General features: G+C 36.2%; 1 protein-coding gene across 9 annotated transcripts in view; it reads left to right on the forward strand.

The window, feature by feature from the left end:
* The window catches only part of Bcas3 (BCAS3 microtubule associated cell migration factor), a 575,514-nt gene that overhangs the window by 7,277 nt on the left and 546,876 nt on the right, over nt 1-21,361 (forward strand). For all 9 annotated transcript variants that reach the window (XR_011705010.1, XR_011705011.1, XM_071603381.1 and 6 more), the window contains exons 4-5: nt 7,301-7,376; nt 14,117-14,223. Coding sequence is in view for 7 of the 9 variants with exons in the window: in XM_071603381.1 (XP_071459482.1) it covers nt 7,301-7,376; nt 14,117-14,223 (183 nt within the window). In the remaining 2 variants the exon portion in view is untranslated. The remainder of the gene's footprint in view (nt 1-7,300; nt 7,377-14,116; nt 14,224-21,361) is intronic.

The raw sequence follows: 21,361 nt of genomic DNA on the forward strand, positions 1-21,361 counted from the left end.
TGCACCAGGTTTATTATGTTAATTTGTAAGATTCTAAGCCCTTTATTGTGCATTTTTTTGGTAAATGAGAAAATAATAAGAACAGCCTTACTGTCATCATCTAGTATACTATTACCCAAATTTAACAAATATCTTTTGGCATATTTGTTAAAAGTGATTGTAATTTCCACGCTCTTCTCCGACTGCAGACTTGCTTTCCCAGTTGCACTGCTCTAAAAGGGCATTTCCACATCTAGGATCTGAACTTGTGAGAGAGTCTGGGAAGCTCTGAACTCTAGATTTTACTTTTATTAAACAAAATTGGGGTTGCAGGCTGGTGTTGTGGCTCAGTGGTAGAGTGCTTGCCTAACATGTGTGAGGCATTGGATTCAATTCTCAGCACCCCATATAAATAAATGAATAAAATAAAGGTCTGTCAACAACTAAAATACACACATATATGTATGTGTGTGTGTGTGTGTGTATGAAAATAATTTTTAAAAAATTGGTATTGCTTTATTATATTCAGCCAAAAAACATTTTTTCCCCCTGGGGATTGATCCCAGGGGTGCTTTACCACTGAGCAACATCCTCAGCCCTTTTAATATTTTATTTTGAGACAGAGTCTTGCTGAGTTGCTTAGTGCCTCACCAAGATGCTGATGCTGGCTTTGAACTTGTGATCCTCCTATCTCAGCCTCCTGAGCTGCTGGGATTACAGGCATGTGCCATAATGCACAGCTGTTCAGTGAATTTTAATGAAAATAGACCATGACAGTAAGATCTGTAGGCATATATAAGAAACTATAAATCTTTCTCTCTTTTTTTTTTTGCCAGGTGCGGGTACTGGGGATTAAATTCAGGCACTCAACCACTGAGCCACCTCCCCAGCACTATTTTGTATTTTATTTAGAGACAGGGTCTTACTGAGTTGCTTAGAGCCTCGCTTTTGCTGAGGCTGGCTTTGAACTTGTGGTCCTCCTGCCTCAATCTCCCTAGCTGCTAGGATTACAGGTGTGCTCCACTAAATGATTTCTCTTCTCGAGGCACTTGGTTAATAAGTCAAATTGCTTGAAACAACCAGAGAGTATTAATAATGAGGCAGTAAACTTTACATGTACAGACTGAATATTTCATTGGTAAGGGGATGCAGAGTAAAGAAAAAAGTGAAAGAAGTTATAAGGTAGCATTAATTGGAACGAGGAGAATGATTTGGTATTTTTTGAGAGAAAGTGGCTAGGTGGATGTGTTAGACCCTCTATAGCTGTAGAGGGTCTTGTACTACATAGTATCAGGTTTACCTAGCAATTTGGGGATGAATTCAAACTTACTCCTCGTTTAAACCTTGATCCATGGTGTGAGAGTACAGTTCCAAGGAAAAGTTTTTTTTTTTTTTTTCATTTATAATTCATCTCTCCCCCACAGGGTCTCTTTATCCATTTATTTACAAAGACACCTTTTATGTGATTAGGAACCATATAGCGAGCAGTTTTTATTGGCTGGAGGAGAAAAGCATTGGTTAGAAGTTTGAGGGAAGAATTTGCTAGTGGAACAAGAATATCCAATTGAGTAGTTTCTATTAGGTGGAAAATAGAAGGGCTACTAAAACTGATAGGTAAAAATATAATACATTAGAAAGGAGGTGTCTGGTTGTTAATCTATGCAATTGGCTATGAAGATCTCGATCAGGTAGGAACAATTTATGTTGTTGGTCCCCTCTATGTGAGTCATTATTCTACTTAATGTAGGAAGGAAGTAAAAATTCATACAGTAGGTGCTGGGGTTGTAGCTCAGTGGTAGAGCACTTGCCTAGCATGTGTGAGGCTCTGGGTTTGATCCTCAGCACCACATAAAAATATATAAATAAAAGAAAGGTATTGTGTCCATCTACAACTAAAAAAATTTAAAAAATTCAGACAGCAAACAATTACTTGAGCACTCACATGGGCAGGCCCTGAGCTAAGTTGAGGGAATGGATACTCAGTGACTGTTCATAAAGCTGCATGATCTAGTACAGAGATGGGCAAACTTCTTCTGTAAAGGACTAGATAAGTTTTGCAGTTCATATGATCTCTTTTACAATTACTCACCACTGCTGTTTAAAGAAATGGGGGTAGCTGTGTTCCAATAAAACTTTATTTATGAACAGAGGTCATGGACAGATTTAGTGATTCATGGTCTCTAGTGTAACTAATATCCAGCTAAAATCATGGCCAAACATAAGTATAGTCATAACCGGCACTGTGGCACACACCTGTAATTCCAGCAACTTTTGAGGCTGAGGCAGGAGGATCACAAGTTCAAAGCCAGCCTCATCAATTTAGCAAGGCCTTAAGCAACTTTCTGTCTCAAAAAATAAAAAGGGCTGGAATGTGGCTTAGTGGTTAAATGCCCCTGGATTCAATCCCTGGTACTAAAAACAAAACAAAACAAAACAAAAAACAGGCTGGGGATGTGGCTCAAGCAGTAGCAAGCTCGCCTAGCATGCGCGGGGCGCTGGATTCGATCCTTAGTACCACATAAAAATAAAATAAAGATGTTGTGTCCACTGAAAAACTAAAAAATAAATATTAAAAAAAAATTCTCCCTCCCTCCCTCCCTCCCTCCCCCCCCCTTCTCTCTTAAAAAAAATCCTACAGATATTGATGTTAGATCTGGTTTTATATGTCAACTCTAGTTATTATCTCTGGGCAAGTTACTGATTCCTATTTCTAAATATTGGTGTCCTATTGTATAAATGGGGTTAATCTTTGTATTCATCATGAGTTTATGTTGAGGCCTAGGATACCATATATAGGAAGCATAAAATAAAGCAAAACAAATATTGAGTAGTCTGTCTTAGAGGGAGCCTGAGGAGACTAGAGATGGAGGGCCAGAGAGATTTATGGCTTATAATCAGTAGTTGATATAATCAGATGAGCCAAAAACATTATAGTTGATAATTATAAAGTGAGCTTTAGCGACTACGGAGCTAGTGGCCATATTTTGCTTAGAAGAGCAAAAATAGGGGAAACCTTTTTTACATTAGACACTTTGTATACTGTTTGGTAGGCCCGAAAACAGTGCTTTCTAACTCCTTCCACATTTAATTCAGAATCCTGCTTGGTACTTTGTGGTCAGCTAATTTTTTTTCTTAATGTTATGTTCCAAATCCTGCACTATTCTGGGAATCATCACATTCATGAAGTCTAGAAATTATTATCTGGTTCTGTAAATATCCCTGTGAAGAGAGAAAATGTGTTATTAGACTAGATACTGGCATTTGTTCATATGACCCACTGAATAATTCTAGTTGTGTTCAACTGATAGGGTTGATGGCTGGTCAGAACCGTGAACTGTGCCCTTTGATCTGATAATTTCAAAGGAGAGCATTTTGAAGATGTTGCAGAGGAATTGGGAGAATGTTGAATAAAACTGTAGATAAGATGTCTTTCAATAAGTTGGCTAAGCTGAAGGAAAGTTTGGAATGTTAGTGATTTACCAGATTAAAGAGAACCCTGACTTAGGGAAAAAAAAACAAAGTTCTTTTAAATGCAATGAAGTATACCACACTGGATCCTGGAAGAGAGAAAGGATTTTAGTGGAAAATTTTGTGAAGGGGCTGGGGTTGTGGCTCAGCAGTAGAATGCTCGCCTAGCATGTGTGAGGTACTGGGTTCGATCCTCAGCACCACATAAAAATAAATAAAATAAAGGTATTGTGTCCAACTAAAACTAAAAAAAATTTAAAAAAAAATTGTGAAATCCAAATAAGGTCTCGGGTATATTAGTAAAAATATATCAAAGTATGGTAATATAAGATTTTTTTGGATTAGTTTATATAATCAACTTCAACTAGGTGGGGATTATAATAACTCTCTGTACTGTGTTTAATAATCTAAAATTATTCATAAATAAGTTTGTTTTTATAAAAAGTTTTGAGGGCTGGGGTTGTAGCTCAGTGGTAGAGCTCTCGCCTTACACCTGCGAGACACTGGGTTTGGTCCTCAGCACCACATAAAAATATATGAATAAAATAAAGCTATAGTGTCCAACTACAACTAAAAAATAAATATTAAAAAAAAAAAAAAACTTCTGAGGGCTAGGCATGTGGCTCAAGCGGTAGCGCGCTGGCCTGGCATGCATGCGGCCCGGGTTCGATCCTCAGCACCACATACAAACAAAGATGTTGTGTCTGCCGAAAACTAAAAAATAAATATTTAAAAAAAGAAACAAAGTTTTGAAACTGAGCATGGTGGCATGTGCCTGTAATCCTAGCAACTTGGAGATGAGGCAGGAGGATCCTAAGTTTGAGTCCAGCCCTGGCAACTTAGTGAGACCCTGTACCAAATTAAAAACTAAGAAATTCTGGAAATGTTAACTCTTGAGAGTGTCCCTGGGTCCAATCCCTAGTATCACACACACAGAACAGAACAAAACAAAACAAAAAACAAACCAACAAAAAACCCTCAAGACTAAAAATAACAAGACTTAGGAAGAAGATGAGAGTGAGGTGGTTGAAGATAATCAGTCAGTTGGTTCCAGTGAAGATTTTTCTCTTCTTTCAAGAAATTAACTGTTTATACATACCACTTGTTTTTATTTTTATTTTCTTGGTGTTGGGGATTAAACCCAGGGCTTAGCACATTACCACTCAGCTAAACCTTGGTCCCTTCATATGTTTTCCTTTTTCAAAAAGATGATTGAAATTGTATGAATTTGTAAGGTAATTATTTTGGATAGTAAATCTATTAAGGTAACCCTATCTTTTAGTGGTATTTTTGATCACCATTAGCCTTGTGTGGTATAGTGTGGATACGTAAATTAGTGTTAAATTGGTATACTATGGATACTTAAATTTCTAAGAGGAAGTGCTGTAAATTTGTATGGGTTAGTAATTTTTGTATGCTTTTGGTGCAGCTTATATTAAATAATTGTTCTGCACACTAAATAACTATAAAATTTCAAAAAGTTGCAGCTATTTTGTTGATATTCAATTATTTATATGTGTATATTTGTGCAACAGTATATATTACATATATATGTTGTTGTTGTTTTGTTTTATTTATTTATATAGTTGTAGGTGGACATACTTTTTTTTTTAAGAGAGAGGGAGAGAGAGAGAGAGAATTTTTAATATTTATTTTTTTAGTTTTCGGCAGACACAACATCTTTGTTTGTATGTGGTGCTGAGGATCGAACTCCGGGCCGCACGTATGCCAGGAGAGTGTGCTACCACTTGAGCCACATCCCCAGCCCCGACACACTTTTATTTTATTTTTATGTGGTGCTGAGGATTGAACCCAGTGCTTCACCCGTGCTAGGCGAGCGCTCTACCACTGAGCGACAACCCCAGAACCTTGTTTTATTTTTTTTATTATTATTTTTTAAATATTTATTTATTTTTTTGTTTTAGGTGGCCCAATATCTTTATTTATTTATTTTTTATGTGGTTCTGAGGATCGAGTGCCTTGCGCATGCCAGGCCAGCACACTACCACTTGAGCTGCATCCCTAGCTCCCCTTGTTTTATTTTTTGAGTCAGGGTTTGCTGTGTTGACCAGGCTGGCCTGAACTCCTGGGCTGAAGTGATCCTCCTGCCTCAGGCTTCTGATTAGTTAGATTACAGGCGTATGCACTGGAGCCCTGCTCTATGCGATTTAAAAAATTTAAAATATAAACATGCTTCACATTCGGCGTCCTGTAGGCTTCTAGGATTTGGGATTCTGTCTTATCCAGAGTATACAAAGAACTCAAAAAATTAGACAATAAGAAAACAAACAACCCAATCAACAAATGGGCCAAGGACCTGAACAGACACTTCTCAGAGGAGGACATACAGTCAATCAACAAGTACATGAAAAAATGCTCAACATCTCTAGCTGTCAGAGAAATGCAAATCAAAACCACCCTAAGATACCATCTCACTCCAGTAAGATTGGCAGCCATTATGAAGTCAAACAACAACAAGTGCTGGCGAGGATGTGGGGAAAAGGGTACACTTGTACATTGCTGGTGGGACTGCAGATTGGTGCAGCCAATTTGGAAAGCAGTATGGAGATTTCTTGGAAAGCTGGGAATGGAGCCACCATTTGACCCAGCTATTCCCCTTCTTGGTCTATTCCCTAAAGACCTAAAAAGAGCATGCTACAGGGACACTGCTACATCGATGTTCATAGCAGCACAGTTCACAATAGCAAGACTGTGGAACCAACCTAGATGCCCTTCAATAGACGAATGGATAAAAAAAATGTGGCATTTATACACAATGGAGTATTACTCTGCATTAAAAAATGACAAAATCATAGAATTTACAGGGAAATGGATGGCATTAGAGCAGATTATGCTAAGTGAAGCTAGCCAATCCCTAAAAAACAAATGCCAAATGTCTTCTTTGATATAAGGAGAGTAACTAAGATCAGAGTAGGGACGAAGAGCAGGAGAAGAAGATTAACATTTAACAGGGATGAGAGGTGGGAGGGAAAGGGAGAGAGAAGGGAAATTGCATGGTAATGGAAGGAGACCCTCAGGGTTATACAGTGGAGGGGGTAGAGAGAGAGGAGGGGAGGGGAGGGGAGGGGAGGGGAGAGGTGGGGAGGGGGGAGGGTGGAGGATGGGAAAGGCAGCGGAGCACAACAGACACTAGTATGGCAATATGTAAATCAATGGATGTGTAACTGATGTGATTCTGCAATCTGTGTATGGGGTGAAGGTGGGAGTTCATAACCCACTTGAATCAAAGTGTGGAATATGATATGTCAAGAAATTTGTAATGTTTTGAACAACCCACAATAAAAAATTAAAAAAAAAACATGCTTCATATAGAGATGAATCCTTTTAAATACTGATAAGTATTATCCACACTTGCTAGCCCTTAATATTTATCTTTGTGATCCTTGCAGGCTTGTAAGAATTAGCTGATAGGTTGGATCTAGAAGCCAGATAACAGGTGAAAAAAATAATACTCTTGAGAGCTGTAGGTATTGTGTAATTGTCTGAGAAAAAGCACCGAGGGATGAATTATATAAAGGTGGTAGTTTTAAGCCTTATTCATTGACCAATACAGGTGGTATTTTAGTTTTTTTGTGCCTGTGAGTTGTTTCTTACAGATTGTGATGATTATATTTTTAGGTGTCTGCAATTTTTTAATTAGTCAAAAATTATCTTTTTAACCAAAGTCATTAGACTTCTTTATGAATATCCATCAGAGTAATAATGTTCTAAAATGTGTTAGTTACCAAGATAGAGGATTAGTGCAGTTGGAGAGGGGTAGAATTGATTTTACTGAACATCAGTAATAGAGCTGTAAAACATTTTTATTTAAACATTTCTGTTTACTATACAGGCTTACAGTGGAACATCTTTAACAGAAGAAAAGGAGAAAATAGTCTGGGTCAGATTTGAAAATGCAGATTTAAATGGTATGATTTAAACTTTTTTGGAATATGTGAATTAAATATTTGTTTGGGGTTGACCAGATCCCAGAAAGAGAACTCTTACTGTAGTCCAATTATTTTCTTTTATAGTAACTTTTTGGCTTTCAAAATGAATTCATTTTTAATTAAAAGGTAACACCCACACTACAGAAATTTCTTTAGAACAAATATATATTGTACAAGTCTTAAAGTTTAACACAATGTGTAGCCTCAAACTTAAATTCAAGTGAATTAAGATTTTCTTAGGAAAGATGTTGTAATTCAAGTTCGATCAATTTTGTAGGATTTATAACTGCAAACTAATCATTTGCAAAAATGTTGAACTTTTTAGACTTTAAAATTATTTTTGTCTGAGCAGAATTTGTTAGTCCAATGTCTGTTTTCATTCATTGCCTTTTCCCACTCTTTTTCACAAGGGGGCTGCCTGCCCCTCTATGTATTTTCCAGTCTTTCATAACTATAAAATTTCAAAAAAGTTGCAGCTATTTTGTTGATATTCAATTATCTATAATGTGTATATTTGTATATATTTGTGCAACAATATATATTACATATATATGTTGTTGTTGTTTTGTTTCATTTATTTATTTATTTAGTTGTAGGTGGACACACTTTTATTTTATTTTTATGTGGTGCTGAGGATTGAAGCCAGTGCTTCACCCATTTCTGTGTTTTTTTCTCTGTGGTTTTAGTCTCCCCTGGGCAACCTACCTGCATTCCAGTTTCTGCCAAGTGACCTGCCACCTTGCACTCCACCCTTAGCCAAGGGGTAGTGATGGCTTTCTATTGTTGCTCATTGAATAGGTTGCCTCACAGCTCCATAGATGGCCTCTCAGCTCTTTTATCACCAGTATAATCTGTTGTCTGCATTAAGTTTGCATTTTAAAATATAATAAATTATTTTAATTTCCTGTTTGGGAATTTACTAATATCATATCTTGGGTTTTTATTTCCTTAAGACTTTTTGTTTCTAGGTTTTTTTTTTTTTTTAATTGCAGATGGACACAATACCTTTATTTTGTTTATGTATTTTTTTATGTGGTGCTGAATATCGAACCCAGTACCTCACACATGCTGGGCAAGTACTCTACCACTGAGCCACAACCCCACCCTCTAGTTTTTTTAAAATTGTGATAAAATGGATATATGCTATTGTTTACCATCTTTTAAAAATATATATGTATGTATTTTAGTTGCTGATGGACCTTTATTTTATTTATATATGGTATTGAGAATTGAACCCAGTGATTCACACATGCCAGACAAGTGTTCTACCGCTGAGCCACAACTCTAGCCCCTGATTTACCATCTTAATCTTTTTTTTTTTTTTTTTGGTACTGGGGATTGAACTCAGGGGCACTCAACCACTGAGCCACACCTCCTGCCCTGTTTTATATTTTATTTAGAGACAGGGTCTCACTGATTTGCTTAGCGCCTTGCCTTGCTGAGGCTGGCTTTGAATTTGTGATTCTCCTGTTTCAGCCTCCTGAGCCACTGGGATTACAGGTGATCATCACCACGCCTGGCTCACTTTAATCATTTTTAAGTGTATAGTTCCGTGGTATTAAAAACATTCATAAAAGTTGAGTGCAGTGGCACATAATTGTAATCCCAGCTACTCAGGAGACAGAAGAGAAAGGATTATTAGTTCTAGGCCAGCCTGGGTAACACAGCCAGACTGTCTCAAAAAACAACAATGAAAAACATAATGTTTGTTGTATAGCCATCACCACCATCAGTCTCCATAACATTTTCATCTTATAAAACAAACAGTATTCATTAAAAAATAATTCTATATTCTCCTAATTCCCCATCCCCTGTCAATCACTATTCTACTTGGTATGATTTTGACTACTCTAGGTACCTTATATGTGTGGAATCAAATAATATTTGCCTTTTTTGTGACTGGCTTATTTCATATAGCATAATATCTTCAAGGTTCATTCATGTTGTAGTATATGTCAGAATTCCTTTTTTTGCGGGGGTGGTTTACTGGGGATTGAACTCAGGGGTACTCCACCACTGAGCTGCATCCCCAGCCCTATTTGTATTTTATTTAGAGAGAGGGTTTCACTAAGTTGCTCAGCACCTCACTTTTGCTGAGGCTCTCTTTGAGCTTGTGATCCTCCTGCCTCAACCTCCTGAGCTGCTGGGATTACAGGCATGTGCCACTGCGCCTGGTGTCAGAATTCCTTTTTAAGGAGTTTAACATTTCATTGCATTGTATTTACATACTACTTTTTTATTTTATTTTATTTGAGATGGGGTCCTTGTTCTGTTGCCAAGACTGACTTTGAACTCCTGGGCTCAGCAATACTTCTGTCCCAGTCTCCCAAGTAGCTTAAATTATAGGTGTATGCTACTAAGACCAGATAATACCACAGTTTTTGATCCATTTATTTTTCAGTAGATACTTGGATTGCTTCCATGTTTTGCCTGTTGTAAATAATGCTGCTGTGAGCATTGGTGTGCAAATATCTCTTTGTGCTCCAGTTCTTTCAGGTATATACTCAGAAGAATTGCTGGATCACATGGTGATTCCATTTTTAAATTTTGGGGATCTGCTTTACTATTTCCCACAATGACTGTATGATGTTCTATTCCTACTGATGATGCTTCTCCACATCCTTTTTTTTTCTTTGAATTTTTTCTTTTTAGATATACACAATACCTTTCTTTTCTTTGTTTTTATTTTTATGTGGTGCTAGGATTGAACCCAATGCCTCACGCATGCTAGGCAAGCGCTCTTGCCACTGAGCCACAACCCCAGCCCCTCCACATCTGTTTTTTATCTTTGTTTGTTTATTGTGGTCCTGGGGATTGAAATTAGGGCCTTGCTTCTGCTAGGCAAGTGCTCTATTATTGAGCTGTATTCCCAGCCTTTTTTATTTAGTGATAAGGTCTTGCCTAAGCTTATCTCAGACTCGCAATCCTTCTGCCTTAGTGTCTGAAGTAGCTGAGTTACACTCCTAGCCCCTCTACATACTTTTCAACACTTGGCATTATTATTATTACTTTATGTATTAGCTGTCCTTGGAGATGTGAGTTGTAGTTTTGATTTATGTTTCCCTAATGCATAGTGACTTTAAGTATCTTTTCATTTACTTATTGGTCAGTAGTATACACCAGTCCCTTGTTATTCATGATTTCACATTCCATGGTTTCATCTATCTTCAATTAGCTATGGTCTGAAAATGTTAAATAGAAAATTTAAGAATTAAACAATTCACAAGTTTTAAATTGCACACTGTTCTGAGTTGCCTGATGAAATCTTGTGGGTTTGTGCTCTTTCCTACTCTGTTCTTCCTGGAATATGAATCATATATTGGACAGTATATCCTCTTTATACATGCTACAAGCTTGTTAGTCACACAGTAGTCTTCTTGGTTATCAAATCAGTGGTTGCAGTACTGCAGTGTTTGTTTCTAGTAACTTTTATTTTACTTAACTAATGTCCCAATAAGCAAGAGTAGTGATGCTGGCAATTTAGAGAGGCAAAAGAGAAGCCATAAACTGCTTCCTTTAAGTGAAAGATCTTGAGTTAATAAGGGAAGAAAAAGGTATGCCGAAATTGCTAAGAATGAATCTATGTGTGAAATTTTGCAGAAGAAAAATTTTTTATTAATTTTGGTCTCATATTGCAAATAGCAGTATGACCACAGTACATGATAAATGCTTAGTTAATTTGGAAAATAAATTATTGGTATTTTTTTTTTTTACTGTCTGTGGTTTTAGGCAGCTATGAGGATACTACTATATCTGTAGAAATGTCTATTGAAGTCCTTTGCCCATTTTTGAAAATTTCCCCCAGTGTTCTCTGTATATGCTGTTTATCAATTCCTTATCAGATATATGAATTGTAAACATTTTCTCCTATTCTTTGGGTTGCTTTATCCTCTAAGACTTAGTAAGTTTTGCCTTATTTTCCTTGTGGAGCTATGGTTCAGGATGAGAAAGGATGAAAGTCACTTTTAGAGACTGAGTTTACTTAATTTTGAATTCTATTAGCTTGTTCTTTCACATGATATCAACTTCTTGGCCCTTCTTTGTGAATAACAAAACACTTATGGATGATAATTTATGATATCAATGACAAATATTTTTAGAAATGCTTTTTTATTTTGGAACATTCAAATAACCGAAATTAGTATTAAACTCCAGTCTGCTGTATGTGTGTGTGTGTGTATGTGTGTGTGTGTGTGTGTGTGTGTGTGTGTCTATGTGTGTATGAGATAGTGCACACTATTAATGTTACTGGTAGTCAAATCCAGGGCCTTGTGCTTGCTAGGGAAGTGCTTCCCCAACCCCATCTCTTTGAAATCTTATTATATTTTTAATTTTATTCTTTTTATGATTTTCTATTGGATTCCTTCCTTATTAGAATATGACTTGTCTTTCTCTTTTTTTCCTTCATTATTAATATTTGTAACAAACAACATTATAATAATTTAGGTTAACAGTGTAAGTTGGCTTTATTATTTTATTTTAGTTTTTGTAGTATGGGGATCAAACCCTGGTCCTCATGCATGCTAAGCAAGCATCTACCCTGAGTTATGTCCTCAGCCCAGTTGGCTTTATTTTTTTGATTCTAGAATCAGACAATACTTTATTCCACAAAACAGAATAAACATTTAAGTGGGTGGAGCAGAGGAAGTTGGTTTTATAGACAAAAGGGTTGAAGAAAGCAAAAACAGCAAAAAAGGAATTGATCACTTCAAAGTTACTTTCCTTGTAAGTTGGAATGGGGTAATAGAACAATAGAAAATAATTGATTAACATCAGGTTATTTCAGGTTGATTTTTTTTAATAAGGATTAAAGGATAGGGAACTTTATTTTCATACCAACTGAAACTGGCCTGTTTGGGGAATTTGGCCATTATCTCTCTCTCTCCTGCATGCCAGTGTGATCAGATAGGAGTTCTGTTTTGGTATTGTGAATGGTAGTATGAATGACTCCACTTTGGTGTTAAGTCGAAGCTGTTGGGGGCTAGAGAAGGAGCTTAGTCCAAAACAATGACACTCTATAACTTTCATTTAATAATACCTATCTCATATTATATACTCTTATCAACTTTCTTTCTTGGGAAATATTTTTTTTTTTTGCTTTGTGGAGATTAGAATGTGTTAGAGAACTTTCTTTTTAAATTTTTTATTTTATTTTTAATTTTTTTTGCAGTACTGGGGATTGAACCCAGGTCTTTGTCCTTCACAGGCAGCACTCTCCCGATGAGCCACGTCCCCAGCACTTTTAACAATTGTTTTTAAATTTTGAGACTAGATCTTCCTTAGTTGCCAAGGCAGCTCTTGAACTTTCAATCCTCCCATCTTGACCTTCTAAGTATTTGGGATTACTGTGATGCCCCTGTGCCCTGATTTTAAGGTTTAATCTTATGTTCTTGGTGAATCATTGTGGGTGCTCTTCTTCTAAACTGGGATTTGCCTTTTCATTCTTCTGATGACAGTGGCTTATGATTAACAGAAATTCTTCATTTTAATGTAATAAGGAATGGAGCAGTAGAATTTGCTTTGGGATTCAAAGCTCAATGGATGGATTTACTTTAGACCAAAAGAAAGACAACTGTAATTGCTCGGAATGAGAAGAAAATAGTTCAGGTATAAATAGGTCTTTGGCAACATGAGATTTCCAGTTTGTGTAGTGAAAGACTTTATCTGTGGAATGATAATGGTTAAGTCTCCCAACTAGCTGGAATTACAGGCATGTACTACCATGCTAGGTGGGGTTTTATTATTTTATTAATTTATTTTTTAAAGCTTTATTATTATTTTTTTTTTAAAGAGAGAGAGAGAGAATTTTTTTTAATATTTATTTTTTAGTTATCGGCGGGCACAACATCTTTGTTTGTATGTGGTGCTGAGAATCGAACCCGGGCCGCACGCATGCCAGGCGAGCGCGCTACCACTTGAGCCATATCCCCAGCCCCGGTTTTATTATTTTTTAAAAATTAGCAATGGTCACTACAGGGCAGGCCTGGTGTTGCAAGTCTATAATCATAGGGAGTCTGGAGCCTAAGGTAGGAGAACCCCAAGTTCAAGGTCAGCCTGGGCAATTTAGGGAGACTCTGTCCCCAAAGTAAACAAGACTGGGGATACAGTTCAATAGAAGAGGGTTTGTATAGCTTACGTGAGGCCCTGGGTTCAATACCCAGTACTGAAATAGAAAAACAAAACAAAACAAAAAAAAACAACCTTCTGGTTTTCCAATTTTAACTTCTTGTTCATTATTTTCTTTAAAAAAATTTTTTTTGTAGTTGTAAATGGACAGAATGCTTTTATTTATTTATTTTTTCCTGTGGTGCTGAGGATCGAACTGAGTACCTCACACATGCTAGGCAAGTATTGAGTTACAGCCCCAACCCTTGTTCATTGTTTTTTAAATAGTGCCTTCTGACTGGTCATGATGGACGCCTGTAATCCCAGCAACTCTGGAGGCTGAAGTAGGAGGATCATAAATTTGAGGACTGCCTCAACAATTTAGCAAGGCCTAAGCAACTTAGTGAGAACCTGTCTCAAAATAAAAAATGAATGTAGCTCAGTTGTAAAGCACCTCTGGATTCAATCCCCAGTGTATAAATAAATAAATAATGTACTCTATTTACTTCTGCTTGTTCTTGAATTAGAAAATTTAAATAATTATCACATTAATAACATTACAGTTGTTTTCTAGATTTATATTGTTTAATTGTGTTTTCTTAATTCTACTGCAGATACATCAAGAAATCTGGAATTTCATGAAATACATAGCACTGGGAATGAGCCACCACTGCTGGTTATGATTGGCTACAGTGATGGAATGCAGGTCTGGAGCATCCCTGTAAGTATGCAGGTGGTTGAATCCCCAAAACAAAACATCACAGCATGTTAGCTTATATGGAGGTAATTTTATACTTTTATTAAGGTCTCATCCATTTATTTTACAAGCAGTTTCCAAGACATTGTCATTTGTACAATGTAATACAAGGAATTAGGAATGAGGAGCAAGTGGCATATCAAAGATACTCTAAATGGTTAATAGAGTGCAAATCAAATGCAAGATCTCATTTTTCTTCTTGGTACCTTATTAGGAAGGGATTATTATTATTTATTATTTGTCCTGCTATGCTCAAGAATAAACTGAGGCTTGTGGAAATTTTTTTCTTTTTTTTCTTTTTTGCAGTGCTGGGGATTAAACCCAAGGCCTCAAGCATGCAAGTCTAATGCTTTTCAACTGTCTCAATTTTTATTTGAGACAATCTTACCAAGTTGATAAGACTAAAAGTTGCTAAGACTAGCAATCAAATTTTTGATCCTTCTGCCTCAGTCTCCCAAGTAGCTGGAATTACAGGCATGTATTTCCATGCTAGGTGGGGTTTTATTATTTTTTAAAAATTAGCAACCATTAAAAGTATATTTATTGGGGCTGGGGATGTGGCTCAAGTGGTGGTGCGCTTGCCTGGCATGTGCAGGGTGCTGGGTTCGATCCTCAGCACCACATAAAAATAAAATAAAGATGTTGTGTCCACTGAAAACTAAAAAATAAATATTAAAAAATTCTGTCTCTCTCTCTCTTTCTCTCTCTCTCTTAAAAAAAAAAAGTATATTAATACTGGGGACAGTGCTGTATGCCTGTAATCCCAGCATCTCAGGAGGCTGAGGCAGGAGGATCACATGTTTGAAGCCAGCTTTGGCAAGTTAGTGAGGCTTTAGGTAACTTAGCAAGACCCTGTCTCAAAATTTAAAAAAGTGAAAAAGTGTTTCTCAGTGGTTAGGCACCCTTGGAGTCGACTGAACCCAAAGGTACCTTGTTATCAAAAAAAAAAGGACTGGGGTTGTAGCTCAGTGGTATAGCGCTTGCTTCACATGTGTGAGGCACTGGGTTCAATCCTCAGCACCACATAAAAATAAATAAATAAAATACAGATATTGTGTCCATCTACAACTAAAAAAAGTTAAAAAACAAAACAAAACAAAAAAATACATATTTTTTTCAGTGCTTGGGAGGCTGAGGCAGGAGAATTTTAAGTTCTAGAACCAGTTTCAGCAACTTAATGCTGGCTTAAGCAACTTTGAGACCCTGTCTCAAAATAAAAAACAAAAAGGGCCGGGGATGTGGCTCAGTGGTCAGGCACCCTTGTATTAAATTCTCAGTACCAAAAATAAATAAATAAAATGAAAAAAAAAAAGGGTTGAGAATGTGGCTCAGTAGTTAAGTACCCCTGCGTTCAATCTCTGTTACCATAATACATACATACATAAATACATTTTGCATCAGTTAAAACTTGACATGGTACAAAATTCAATAGGTAGAAAAGTGTCAACAAATTTCTTTCTGCTCTGATCCTCTATTTCCCCTAACCTGAGGCAACAAGGAATTGTAATTTGTGATGTATTCTTACAGCTATATTTTATATAAATAAAATAGATATAATATATTTCTTTCATTTTTGTTCTGAATCTTACTGTTTTTATTCATAATGTCAGTATTTAGAGAACTTCTTCATTGACAATTTTTCTTAATTGGATGCTAGGGAATCATTAAATGCAGGTCCTCATGCATGCCAGGCAAGCACTCTACCCCATCCCCTACACAGACTTTTATAGGTACATAATAATTCTGTTATTTGAATATTCTCTAATGACTTGTTCCTTATTGATGAAAATACTTTAAGTGTCCATATTTTTCATACTAAAACAATGAGGTAGTGAACTTGCACAAAGGTTGTTCTCTATATCTGGGTATCTATGTAGGAAAAATTCCTTTTGATGAAATCTGAGCAGGAGTTTATGGCTTTTTTTTTTTGTACTGGAGATTGAACCAGGGGTGCTCTACCACTAAGCCACATCCTCAGCCCTTTTATTTATTTATTTTTTGAGAGAGTTTCGCTAAGTTGCTGAGGTTGGCTTTGAACTTGTGATCCTCCTGCCTCAGCCTCCAAAGGCACAGGGATTATAGGTGTGTGCTACTATGCCTGGCTTCCATTTGTATTTTGGTAAATATTTTACACTGCAAAATAATGATCCTGGTTTGCCTGCTGAGTTGTGTGTGTGTTCTAGCATGACAAAAAGTAAAATGTAAAAGTGGGAGAGACTGGGGAGCAACACAGCTCAGTGAGATGTAGTAAGGACCATGTATTTTGGCTTATCTCATATGTCTTCCATATGTTATATGTTTGGCATGACCTAAATATTATATGTCCCCATTAGATGGGTGAATCTGTTGTGCAATTCTTTTGCTGCTCGAGACTTTTGGCCAATAAAATTTGAATTCATATCTTTAATAAATGTAGTTACCAAACTTGCTTGACACTGTGTGTTAGTGTGTGTGTGTGTGTGTGTGTGTGTGTGAAATTTTTCCTATTTAAAAAGTTAGTTTTTTTGGGGAATTATGGTTTCTTCCTAGAAGATTTATAAGTAAACATATTACCTTATATTTAATAGACATTAAGATGCTTTTCACTATAGAATTTGGCCTTAATGCCATAGGGATTAGTATATAACAATCACATTGACTACATAATTCTTTAACATTTTCAGTTAAAAAATTATTACTTCATAAATCACTTGTGATTACCTTTTCGTCCTTTATTCTAATTATTCATAAATCATTCATATATATATATATATATACGCACACACATTTTTTTTAATAGTACTGGGGATTGAACCCAGGGGTGCTTAACCATTGAGCCACATCTCTAGCCCTTTTTAATGTTTTGTTTAGGAAAAGGGTCTCGCTGAGTTGCTTAGGGCTTTGCTAAGTTGCTGAGGCTGACATTCAGCTCACAATCCTCCTGCCTCAGCCTCCTGAGCTGCTGGAATTATAGGCATGTGCCACCATGCCTGGCCCTTTATTCTTATCAATAGTTGTCATATGGTTTAGGGTTTTTTTTTTTTTTAAAAGATTGGCTTTATGTTGTAAAGGCACAGAATCCTCCTCCTCCTCCTCCTCCAGCTGAGGATCTTAAACATGTTATGCAAGTGCTCTACTGCTGAGCTTTACCCCCTTCCCCTCTTTTGCTATTAGTTGTTTTGCAAGGCCCTGCAATGTTTTTTAGATAATTTAAGTATGCCAAAGGTGTAGACAGAGTCTGGGATTGTGGCTCAGTGGCAGAGTGCTTGCCTCACACATCACTGGATTTTATCCTCAGCACCACATAAAAAGAAGTAAATAAGATAAAGGTATTCTGTCCATCTACAACTAAAAAAATATTTAAAATTTTTTTAGTTGTTTATGGATGATGATGATGATGATGATGATTATTATTATTTTATATGTGGTGCTGAGAATCAAACCCAATGCTAGGCAAGCACACTACCACTGCCCTAAAAACATATTTAAAAGGTGTAGACAAAAGACTCAAGATCTGGCAGTTTTTTTTTTTTTAAACTTACCAATACTTCTTGGTCATGATTAGAGGAAAGGATTTTGTAAAGGAGGTGTTTATTTATTAATAGAGATTTCATTTGCTCCATATGCTGTTTGTTGACAGAGTTGAAGACAAAAAGGAAGCTATAGCTTTAACAAGAAGTTCGAGTCTTGTGTGATTAGGGGTGCTGACTGGATTGAGCACATTCCTTTGGTGGGACTTAGGTTGCTTTAACTGCCTACTTGTTTGGTTGTAATTACAGGTGTTACTTTTAATAGTTTTAAAGTTAACTTGTATTTATTTCTGAACAATTTAAAGTTCTTCATTCCTCCTTATGCTAAGATTGTGTTTTGAGGGGCTTGAATAATCTTTTCTTGATGGAATTTTCTTTTGACTAGTTTTATACTATTATAGTAGTATATTCTTTAAGTACTGTTTCATGAATTAGGAGGCAAATAAGCTTATCCTGGGAAAAAAAGCTTATTCTGGTGTATTGATTGAGCTCTCAGTATAGAGATTTATATACACATTATCCCAGCTGATGTATACTACCAGGTAGAAATTACCTTCTTTCGTAGGTGGTAAGTTCACAGTGCTTGTAAAAGTTGGAACTAGAAGTTAAAGATTAGCTGAGTTCAAATTCAAAGCCTATGACCTAAAAGCTATGATTCATTACTTCCCAAATGTGATAGCAGAAGTCAGGTAGTTTAGTTTTTGTTTTCATTTGTAAAATACCTTTAAATATTCATAATTAGCTTTTTTTCCCCTGCCTTCTTAATTATCTTTTGTAGACTTTGGTGACTGTTAGCCATTGCTTTATCTACACTTACCACCAGTCAGTCACTTTTTCTAATCATTTGCTGGATATTGGGGAGTTTTACGTTGGTCAACCTAGAAAAAATTCCTCTCGTGACTCTTTGCCCATGCTAAATCATACATGCTGCTTTTCAGTAAGTGTGGGAAAGCTGGAAGTCAAAACCTGTTTAAACCATAGTAGTTTTTGCTTCTAATGTGTGTAAAGGGCTCCCATTGGTTGATGTTAATTTAATTTTTTTTTGGCATGCTAGGGATTGAACCCAGGCATCATGGATGCTAGGCAGGTGCTCACACTGAGCTAAATCCACAGCAACTGTTTGTTGGTTTAATACAACTGTGAGCTTTCAATTAAGAGAATAAACATACTCTGGGAAAAATTTATTTTATTATTATTATTTTTTCCTTAATGGGAATTAAACCCTAAGGTGCTTTAGCATTAAGTGACATTCCCCAGCCCTTATAGTTTTTTGTTTTGAGATAGGGTCTTGCTAAGTTGTCCAGGTTGGCCTTGAACTTGTGAACCTCCTGTCTTAGCTTCTGGAGTAGTTGGGTTTATAGGCCTCTGCCATCATGCTTAGCTCTTCTCTCAATTTAGACATTGATTTACATTGATTAACTTGGTCCCATGATCTATGAAGATTTAAATCCATGTATTTGTTCATTTATACAACACAGGTTTGGGATATATAGTTAAAGCACAATAGATGTGGTCTTTTGGTCGTGAAGCTAGTAGGACAGAGAAATTTAAATAGGAACAAATTAATTTACAGCTTAAATTGAAATATGAAGAGAAGCATGAGACTAGATAAGGAAGTGGCATGAACTCAAGAATAAGATTCAGTCAGGGTCAGATTAAAACAATAAGTACTAGTCAGAAGCTCTGAGGTGGAAAATTTCTTTATACTGAAACATTGATTTATATTTTTTAAATTTCTTATTTTTAAGAATATGAAATAAGTATCTTTATGATCATGTAATTTGGAGAGATCAATATAAGTAAGGCTCTTGTTATATTTACCAAATTGCATTCTTGCAAAGCCATGTCATTTATGTTTACCCTATTTACTTATTAATTCATTCACTTAGTAAAGATTTATTGATTGCTCATCACATGTCAGACTGTTGAAGGTTCTGGGAAAACAACACTGAGCAAACAAAGCCATTCTTGTGGAATTTCCACTGTAGGTAGGTGGTTTTTGTTGCTCTGGGTTCTTATTTTATGTAGGATGGTCTTGGGCAGGCTCTCAAATATCCAGTACAACAGAGGTACAGAAGAAGAAATATCCATATGGGTATCTGAAGGAGGAGCATTCAAAACCAGGTTGAACATTGTAGTGGGACTATACTTCAGATATTCAAGAATAACGAGGAAGCTGTTTAGGTGGAGCAATGTGGGCAAGGTGAGGAGTAGAGAGAGATGTCTAAGGGCTGACATAGTGGTGGGCTGAGGCTTTCTCACCACTGTAAATACTTCTAAAATTTTGAACACAGAGCAAAATTGAAATAATTTTGTCATGAAAACATGAATACCCACTACCTAGGTTGCATTCTTTATTACATTTTATTATGCTTGCTTTATCTCATATTTATCTTAGTGTATTTAAAGTAAATGCAAACATTGGCATGCTTGCTCCTAACTACCTTTGCATGTGTATCATTCATTAGAGTTCATTATTTGGTTAGTGTTTACTAAGTAAAATTTATACTAAATTAACAAAAATTTTATTTTGGCTTTGTGGGGATTGTACCCAGAGCTTCACCCATGCTAAGCAAGTGCTGTGTTACTGAGCTGCAAACACACAACCCAAATATACAAATCTTTTTTTTTTTTTCTTTTTAATTATTGTTTTATTTATTTATTTTTGAACAGGGGATTTAAACTTGGAGCACTTTACTTCTGAGGTACATTCCTAGTCCTTTTTTTATTTCTTTTGAGACAGGGTCTCAGTAAGTTACTGAGGCTAGCCTCGAATTTACAGCCCTCTGGCTTCAGCCTCCGAATCACTGTGTTTGCGATTGTGCACCACCATGCCCAGCCAAATGCATAAGTCTTAACTGTAAATTTTCTGAGGGTTTTTTTTTTTGTCCTGTGTATTGAACCCAGGGGTGCTTTGCCACCACGTCACCTCCCCATGTCCCCTCTCCCCTACATGTTTTTTTTTTTTGACATAGAGTCCTGTTTAATTGTCCTGTCTGGCATACAACTTGTGATTCTCCTGCTTCAGGTCTCCCTGATTGCTGGGATTATGGTCATGCATCATTGCACCCAGCTCTTGGGATTCTTTTATTCTTTTTAAATAATCCATATTTCATATTAAGTCATGCAAATGTATTCATTGCAGCATGTGGAAGATGGAAGTTGTGTGAAACAGTGTATTTTAGTTACAAAAGTTAGCATTTTTGTTTTCTTGAAGCTTTGCTTATACTTCAAATTGACACTAGGTGTCACTAACACATTGATCTAAGAAAAGTTGCAGCTGTTCTTGAAAGGAAATATTTGCCCTAAAGCTTTTAGTGTAGCTTTCACACGCTGAAAGCTTTAGAACAAACATACCAGGGCAATTAGTATATTATTTATTAGAATTTTGGTGCCAATAGACCTTGCCATGTTAAGGAAGCAATTTTTATATGCTTCATTTGGGAATAATATAAACTTAGTGATTTGAGTACACTGGTAAGCATAGAATGTTTGGACCACAATCAAAATGTTGCTTTTGTTGAGAACAGGGCCTTATTTTGGTTCCATTCTCTTACTGGAAAAGTAGTAGTAGATGGCTTGTTAGTTATCTG

Source organism: Marmota flaviventris, chromosome 17 (assembly GCF_047511675.1).
Source record: "Marmota flaviventris isolate mMarFla1 chromosome 17, mMarFla1.hap1, whole genome shotgun sequence".
Classification (NCBI taxonomy): domain Eukaryota; kingdom Metazoa; phylum Chordata; class Mammalia; order Rodentia; family Sciuridae; genus Marmota; species Marmota flaviventris.